This window comes from Platichthys flesus, chromosome 17, assembly GCF_949316205.1.
Source record: "Platichthys flesus chromosome 17, fPlaFle2.1, whole genome shotgun sequence".
NCBI lineage: Eukaryota > Metazoa > Chordata > Actinopteri > Pleuronectiformes > Pleuronectidae > Platichthys > Platichthys flesus.
This window is the reverse complement of record NC_084961.1, coordinates 14,632,659-14,641,513: the sequence shown is the minus strand read 5'-3', so window position 1 is coordinate 14,641,513 and position 8,855 is coordinate 14,632,659. Positions and strand designations below refer to the sequence as shown.

The 8,855-nt window shown below is 39.8% G+C and overlaps 1 protein-coding gene and 2 long non-coding RNA genes across 3 annotated transcripts; all 3 read left to right on the top strand.

Moving 5' to 3' along the window:
- The first annotated feature begins 351 nt into the window (after positions 1 to 351).
- On the top strand, positions 352 to 1,407 carry LOC133972661 (uncharacterized). Its single transcript, XR_009924471.1, has 3 exons — positions 352 to 419; positions 1,206 to 1,249; positions 1,333 to 1,407. It is a non-coding gene; the product is annotated as an uncharacterized LOC133972661 (long non-coding RNA).
- Positions 1,408 to 1,536: 129 nt separating this feature from the next.
- Positions 1,537 to 2,454, top strand: LOC133972660 (uncharacterized). The gene is made up of 3 exons (XR_009924470.1): positions 1,537 to 1,597; positions 2,082 to 2,168; positions 2,408 to 2,454. It is a non-coding gene; the product is annotated as an uncharacterized LOC133972660 (long non-coding RNA).
- A 1,171-nt stretch (positions 2,455 to 3,625) lies between these two features.
- topaz1 (testis and ovary specific TOPAZ 1) lies at positions 3,626 to 8,588 on the top strand. Its single transcript, XM_062410222.1, has 9 exons — positions 3,626 to 3,725; positions 3,920 to 3,971; positions 4,224 to 4,395; positions 4,478 to 4,572; positions 4,818 to 4,983; positions 5,393 to 5,545; positions 6,285 to 6,488; positions 6,641 to 6,827; positions 7,376 to 8,588. The coding sequence occupies exons 1-9, from the start codon at positions 3,637 to 3,639 to the stop codon at positions 7,572 to 7,574; spliced, it is 1,317 nt and encodes a 438-aa protein (XP_062266206.1). The 5' UTR covers positions 3,626 to 3,636; the 3' UTR covers positions 7,575 to 8,588.
- The last annotated feature ends 267 nt before the right edge of the window (positions 8,589 to 8,855 follow it).

Below are 8,855 nucleotides of genomic sequence, written 5' to 3'. Positions count from 1 at the left end.
ACAATCTCTGGACTCTCTCCCACCAGTCCCCATATTAATAATATCTGATTGACACCATTCAAGAGCATAGGAGGATATTATCAGTAGGATTCACTGCAAGCGAGTGGTCATGTTTATGAAATTTCTAGTACACAACGGACTCAAAAATAAAAGAAAGCAAAGATCTCATGATGAATGCTCCAGAGATTGCTGTTGTGAACGTGTTTTATCAGATTATCTCCTATGGTTTTCAATGGGGTCTGGATATTGTGTTTACATCTGAAAACGGCTACCTGAAGTGCACCGACCATTGAATGTGCTTGAATGTAATGTATTTAATGTAATGATCGTACTAAGGGTTAATTTGTGTGTAATTTACAGAGGAAAGTAACAGCAGACCCTGGAGACCTCAATGTAACGGCAACCTTCCCAGAACCATGGTAACTTAGTGGGTCTCCAACGTGCTTAGTCAGCATAGGACAATGGTTTGGCCGCACCAAAGATCAGTCTACTATTGAGGGGGGAAATTGCGTACATGTTTGTATTTCTTGGACCAATCACAATCATCTTTGTGGTACGAAACCCAAAATAGCATTTTCACATGATGAGATAATCAATGTCATTATAATCCATTTCGATACTCGCAGAGGGAATGCAGCAAAAAAAAAAAAAAAACAGTAAAAGACATATGTTGTGATAACTGTAAAAAAACTAACTTGATAATTCATGCCCTAGAGGTGAAACCTGCCTCTGGAGGAGCTCACTGAGCTCATCAAAAACACAGATGTTGCTTTAAATGCATTATACCAGTATCGCAGAAGCTCCTGTGAAGCGGAACAGACCAGTACATTGGTCATGTCACTGGCACTTGCACTTGCTGCTGCTGCCTTAGTAAAGAGATGAGGCAAACTGTAGGTGTGTAAAATATTAAACCAATGCCAGGTTTATACCCACTGAACTGCATCCGCTGGGTCAGACTAGGTCTGTTTAAAAGAGTTGAATAGATTGCTTGTCCTGGACACTGGCACAATGTTGCATCTTTTTAATTGTAAAGAATCAAACTATGGACATGTTTGTCTTGCATGCTTTCCCTGATATTCAAAACAGAAATTACAAACGACAAACAATAGGTGAAGCAAAAGGTTGCTGTTTAAAATTTAGAGCAACAACACAGATTCTACAGTGACATTGGTCTGCTAATAAATCTTTTTTGTGTTTTCGCACAGGGTCGGTTTGATGCCAACAATAATGTAAACCGGAGCCTGGAAAGGTACAGGTTTGCACGCATCACATGAAAGGTTTCTTGCACCCTGTATCTTTCATTATTTTTGAAAAAAGTTTGTCCTTTAATAGGAGCCAGCCCTTGCAGACAGTGAACCACCCACATAACATCCCTGCACATATGTCCCTAAGAAATGGTGAGGGGAAAATACAAATGATGAACAGTTTTTGTCAAGGTAACACTTCTTGCCACCATAAATGTTCCATAGAGTTTTACAGAGATAGAGTTAAAAGTTGAACTGTTGTGCACAGCTGTTCTTACACTCTGCTCTCTGCAGGGCCATTGATCCCAAACCCGGCAAACGCAACAGATTCTAGGCTCAAGAAATCTACTGCTGTAAGTATTAAAATAAAAAATAGACTTATTTATGTATTTTGCAGTTATTCTGAAATTCTTGACATGCTTTCATGTTTAAGAAAGAAAAAGCAATTGTTTCTTTGTAATCAGCAGTCTTTTAAATAGTTTTACTTTTTCAAAGATGAAAGCAGGAAATGCAATTTTATATCATAAATAAGAGCACAGTATGATTTATTGAAATGATATATGTGGTCTGTGTTTGGTGTTTTTTTTTTTTGATTGTGAGAGTTATTACTGATAGTTAGACTGGAGGATGAATAATGGAAGTATTTAGGTTTAAAAGCATGTTTGACTTATTTACACATTCATATCTTGGAATCTTAAGAGTAAGGTTTCCATTATGTACTTCATCCATTTTTCTGAAATCCTAATATTGACTTGTGCACAGTTAGAGGTAGGTTAGTGTGTTAATGTGTTCTAAAGATGTGAAGTATACACTGCAATGTCTCCTCTAAACCCTCAGTACTGCAGACAGTACTTCAGTGAGTCTCTGTCTTGTGGATTCAAGATATGTCGATTCCAGCATGTGCCTGTGGACGGGGATGAGAAGGTACACTGAGAGCATTATTCATATTTTCATCGCTTGATGGCAGCACATCAAACTGAATACACTGAAGCACTGTATAAAAGTAGATGATGAACCTTTGAATTGTTAGCAGGTGATGAGCAGTTGCATTAAGTTTGCAAACTTGTGCTAAAGCTTTCTGATTTGTGTTGAATCAACATCACTCTGTGGAGCCTTAGCTGGAGTAAATCCAGAAATTTGATAATTTATTTCCTCTCTCCCAGTTCTGTGTTGAAACTGTGATGCGGTTCATCAACAATCCAATGTGTCTCCAGAAAGCAGGCAAGTTTAAATTTTCTCCAGTTATTTGGGCAATGCTAACACAGTGTTTATGGGTTGGGTTTGTGCCTCACAAGGCAAGAACTTACTGAATCACAATGCAGATTTTGGTTGCTCATTTCGGTGTCTAAGCCATTTACTGAAAAAGTTGCCATGCTTACAGGTAGACTAAACATCTCCATACACTTAAATCCGGTGGCAACACACTCTCTACATGTCTGACAGCAGCCGGCAGTGTGGTCGTCCCTGTCCATAGAGAGACAATTGACAAGTTTGTAGCGGGAGTATTTTGCTCTATCAAGCTAACTCTTGTTTAGTATTAATTTATTGTTATCTCAGGATTTATTTTTGTATATGATTTTGTTATATTTTCATATTAAAGTTAAATACACACAAAAGGATAGTTAATGTGTTAAATTTCACCTTCTTCAAGTCAGCATAAAAAAAAGCTGTTCTTAGTGTTGACTGTTTTCTCGGGAAAAAGTATTGGTTCTATCACTGTTATGCTACCGGCTTTGATTTATTACCGGGATTGGAAAAGAAAAAAAAATGATACCCAACCCTGTTTATTGGTTGCTGTACAGTTATGTACACATATAATTGTGTTATATGTAAATGTCCTCACCTCTCTTACCTTCAACTCCATTCCTTCATTTAACCTTTTTAAAACTCTCTGACCATTCCTGTCTGCAGGAGCAGTATTTACAGGCTACTACCAGAAAAACCCACCAGGAGCGTTCTTCTCCATGCCAGTGTTTCTGTCTCTCCTCTGGTGTCTGCTCAAAGCCTGCATGGTGTCTGATATCCTCTCAGTCCTTACTGTCAGCTTGGCTCATAAGATAGCGGTCAGTCTGGTTTTCATCCATCTCCCCACAATAATGTCACACTGCAGTACACTCTTTTGTCCAGTAGAGTGCAGAACATCCTAAACATAGATGTCCTCCTCTCTTGCTAGCCTGGCCATGATTTCCTTCTGGCCCTGTTTGACTTGGTGAGAGGCAAGGGTCTCAAGGGCTATCTACCTCAACTCATGCAGCTCACATTCAAGGTATCTCAGTTCCAAAACACTCTGCTTACTGCATGGCAGTAGGATCTGTACCTTTTTAATTGGTATGTGTGAGAATTATTTTTGTACATGTGTTGATAGATGGCCAGTAGAGGTCTCGTGCTAAGTATGGATTGGCTTGAGAGTGTAAAACATACTCCTGAGTTCCAGCAAGCGATCTGTTCGAACTCTCCTGTTTCAGTGACAGCCAATCTCAGGTAAGTGGAACTTCCTCCGCTCCCACATACCAATGTCATGTCTTTCACTCTTATAAAAATCGGTACCAATCATCAGTATGATTCTTAATTCTGAAATGTTGTAATTATGTTTTTGACAAATCGTATCAGCAGCACACTGACCTTTATGTTTGTATTTTAATATATATATATATAAATAAATGGTTATCCCTTAGTGTTCCCTTTCCAGAGTACCTGAATCTGGCCCAATGCATTGTGGAAATAGAGGTTAGTTCTTAACACCGTAGTAGTGGTGCAACGGATCACAAAACACACGGTTTAAGCAATTAGTTTAGAAGGTGACAGCGAAAATAGAACTGTATTTTATGCGTAAGTTTTCAATTATTTTCTGCAATTTCACTTGGGTTTCAAACAACTGTGGTCCGTTACACCACTACTCGTTAGATACATTTATTCCATTTTTACACAAGGATTGTTTGTTCAATCTGTCCTTGTACCATTGCATTTTGTGGCTGTCAGCTTTGTACGAAGCAGCAGGACTGGAGGCGGATGGGAAAGGTGTTCAGGTCCATCTGCCAATCCAGCCATCATCCAAACCAAGTGGAGCAAATCAGTGGCCGCATCGCCAAAGCTCTCCTGTCAGAGAGCAAAGACAAGATGTCACTGCCCTTCGCTGCCTTTGCTGAGACAGGTAAAAGAAACTCCTTGCTGTTCATCTTTTTTATTTATTTGTGATTACTGAAGAATCAGCCATTTTAATTCTTATTTTTCAGTGACTCTGAGTGAAGGTGCCCTGATCCGGAATTTTTTGGGCAGAATTGGAGTCTCACTCGTGTTAAGATATCACAAAACGCATCAATGGGCCAAGGTAGAACCCCATCTTAAAATATTGAATGAAATGAACTGTAAACCTACATTTGAACAAATTCGTTTACATATTATAAAAAACAATGAATGGACTTATGGAAACTTTTTGGTAACATTGGCACAGATTATTGCAAATATCCAAAGATGTGATTGTGTGTGTACAGATGTAAAGTTTAAGATGTAGTTATGTTTGCACGCTGGTATTGCCTTGTAGTGTGATTTGGGTTTATGTGTCTACGACCGTAGGGTCGGCGGGTGGTGGAGGTGCTGTCCATGTCAAAGGTCAGCTACTCAATGCTGAAGGGTTTGTTTGGGAATGAAGACGTAGCTTCACGCTGCTGCTTGGTCACTGTGGCAACCGAGCTTTTCCTCCTGAGTGGCAGTGTGGAGGGAGCTCTGAACACGCTCCGAGGTAATAGAGGACACTCCCGGTTAAATAGGAAGTTATGTTTTGGTTTCTGATTTCAGAATGCATTAGAAATGTGTAGAGTCTTCTTAAATATGTTATTTAATATTGATGTGGTTGTAAGAGACAAACCCCTAATAGGTTCTACATTAGTTACATGACTGGGATAACTACAAATGAAGCACATTATGAATTACCATTTGAGTCTGTTAGTGCGATCTATCATGTGGTTATGCTGATTCCAAAATTACATGTTAAGTAAGCGGAAAGAATTGGTAATTAATATATATATTATATCTTTTATATTATATATCTTGCATATATTTAGCTGCAGACTGAAAATCCAGTGCTAGAAGAGTGTGTCCAAACATAGTGCAAAGTGTGTTTGTCTTTGTTCATGTATCTGACAATGCAGAAAACAAATGGTTCCTGAGTTCGCGGTCATGGCCATGTGAGCCTGCAGATCTGGAAAGTAGGAGGCATGTGTTGACACGGCTGGCTGAGAACACTTGTCATCGAGACACACTGGAGGTTCTCTGTAATCTACCTGGAATTAAAATGCCAAATGGTGAGAGAACACAACCGTTGGATAATGCATTTTAAACCTGAGGCAGAGGAGTTACTTGCTATTATTGTCACATCAACTTAGGCAACATCCACATTAAAAAAAAATTATTTGAAAAATATACCTATTTAGCTTTTACAGTGTATAAGAGATAATCTACCTATTAACCTGAAAACGCATTTCATATGACCAAAGCACGTGCACTGGTCATCTGTTTGCCGGTGTAAAAAGAAAGCAGATTGTCTCCTCTGCAGTTGAATGCCGTTTTGCCCAAAATACTATAAATGAGGAAGAGCAGTGGCAAAGTAAGGACAGAGATTCCTTTTTTTTTTTTTTTTTTTTTTCAGGAAAAGGGTTACATTATAAAACCTTCTGGTTTCTTTCATTGTTTCCAAAAGTCAGTGTCCGCCTTGACTAAGACCCAGAGTTTTCAAACTAAAACAGGCCTGGCAGCCTTGGCAGGCTTCGGGTAGTGTGGAGTTTAATACCTAAAAGATGTGAGGATGTTGCCTTAACCCATCATGCCACAACATATTTTGAGATTCAAATAAATGTGTAAAAAACACACAGCTTTTGACCCCAACATGTCTTTTCCTCTATTCTAAATTTTGTCCGGTTTTCTCTCCATTGAAGGTGGGTAAATGAAGGTTGGAATGGGTTTTCTTTTTTTTTTTAGATGTAAGACTTTTGGGCCACAGACTGCAAAATGATTGTAAGTATTTGTGATTATGTTTTTCCCCAGACTTGGTTGATATCTCCAGAAATGGTCCTCTATTTGACTCTCATCTACAAGTGTGCATGGACAGACAAGTTCTTCCTGTAGCCTCAGATACAGTGGACTTCATGCTCTCTCACAACCTGCCAGTTGACCAAGTGATGCTGCAGATTCTTTTTCACAAACTCGGCAAACAAAACCTGTGGCTCCGTGCACGGGAAGTCTTCAGGCGTGAGTATGGCTGTTCAACTCGGATCGATGTTGATCCTGAAAAATGTGCTGGTCTTAAGTTACATTTAGTTTATGTTCAGATCAGACAATTAAATGATGTTGAAAGTTGTCATGGAACTTATTTCAATTGCACCAACGTGTGTGTTCATCAGACTCTCTGAGTGTGGGTTACTACCCTGGTGTATCTGCTCCCCCTGGTTTCATGGCATTGATCGTCTCCTGTGGTCTGGGGGAGGTGGAGCTGGCTCTCACTCTTGAGATGTTCATCGCTGTCAATGCAACGGCCATCCTCCAACCTTCGGAAACCACCACATCCTGCCTCAGAATCACCCTCAAACGGTAACGTGGGTTTGAGTAATTCATCTTTAATTTATTTGAGCTGTGTCCCAATTCAGGAGGCACATGCTGAAGATGCTGCATTTGAAAACCAATTGCCTTAGTGGCGCGACTAGGTTGTTGGTTGTCCTAATTGGAATCCTCCTTCAAATGTGGCTGACTAACTCATGGTTCCATTTCCAAACAAACACAGGATCCAACGGCTTGATTCTTCTTGGGTCAACCTATCCCAGGATCCATTGCTGCGTATGACAAAGCTAATAAGCTAGTGCTGCAAAAGTAAAGTATTTAGTCTATGCGATTAAAACTGACATAATGTTAATAACTTTAAATTTGCATACAAAGCAGGGAAATGAGAACCGATCTGGATCTCCTAATTGTTGACAGTACACACATTCAGAATTCATTGCATTGTCAGTTGTGAACACACAAACTTGAAGCTTATCACTTGGGATCCGATATCTCCAGTGTGGACAGGGCCAGGGATGCAGCCCCCGAATTGGGACATGTCTGTGTGAATGGTATCATTCTGATTCTTCTTCCTCTTCCAGGACTCAAAGCAGCGAGAGCATGTACCTCTCAGCTGGTAGCCGCCTCCTCTCTGCAGCTTTTATCCCTCAGCCCAAGCTGATTGTTGACTACGCAGGAGTGAACCCTTCACAGGAGCAAGTTTTCAAACTTGACATCTCCTCTGCTCGACGCTGGCTCCGCCAAAATCATTTGTGGGCCAATGATGTGTGGGCACATTGACCCGAACACGGTTGTTTTCCTGCACTCCCCGGAAGCACTTGATTGATATTCTTTGTATGAAGTTTTAATAAGAAGTTGTTCTAGTCCAAAAAGTTTGCTTCTGTGGTTTTTCTTAAGACAAAAACGTCACAGACTGAAACAGCTGTGTTGTTCAACTCCCTGAATGCAACTGTCTGCGTTTGTATGGAGGATATGCTTGTGATGTCACTCTATTTTGCAGTTGCCATAGTTACACTCACCAGGAGTCATCAGCGTTTATGTCCCTTGTGTCAAGGGCCATGCATCTACGTGTCAGCAAACTTGATTTCTGGCCACATTAGAGTCGACCCATATCATCAGTCACCTCCAGCGGCCTTTTCCTGTTTTGTTAAAGACATTGATTTCCCTCTTCATGCTCTTGCACCTGCTTGTTGGTGTGTGTGGGGTGGGGGGGTTTGGAGAAGCTTGATTACTGGCCTATTGATCTGAGTTGAAGGCGTTAGGCTTTTCTTCAGAGCGTCCTGCGTTGTCACTGATTGGCCTGATGGCCTGATAACGCATGACTTTGAAACCAAAGTCTAACTTGACGCAGCACGTTGACTTGCACATATCTGATGATCTTTGTATTTAGTTGCTTGAATTAATAATGATAGAAAAATAAATGATGATGGCTGAATATTCAGGGAGCCATTTTTTTCTACTCCACAGATAAATAAAAAAAAAATGCAGCAAGTATTTTACTAATTTTCGGTTACTTACACAAACCGTGTTCAGGGGACAGTGGCTAGCTGAGCTACATGGCTGCCATTGACCTACATTGTCATTAATCTGAAATTAAATGTAATTTCCTGGTATTTAACCAGCACATAATTGTGTTTAAGTTCTATAGTATTTGGGCTAATGTTCCCTCAGTGTCTTAGGTTCAATGGGAAAATGTTCTACGCAGCAGTATGCAAATCCATTTTAATAAACACGTTTTCACACTGAAAATTAAATCTGCCTTTTATTGTCTTAAATGCATAATTTCATTTAGTCACAGACTGCAATGAATTAAAATTACTTCTTCTTTTACAGCTTGACTTTCAATCAATGAATATTTTATTTACGCTTCTCAACCACCAGGGGGAAGTGCTGGACTGATGACAGTCCAGTGAAGCATTCTTGGACGCTGTTATACAGATGTTAGGCATATAAATGAAATGTTTAAATAAAAAGGTTTTCTGTAATTGTGCTGGAGAATACTTGTTTACTCTTTCTCCTTGTGAAATGTCAAAGAACGACCAAGAGAAGCATAATACTGTC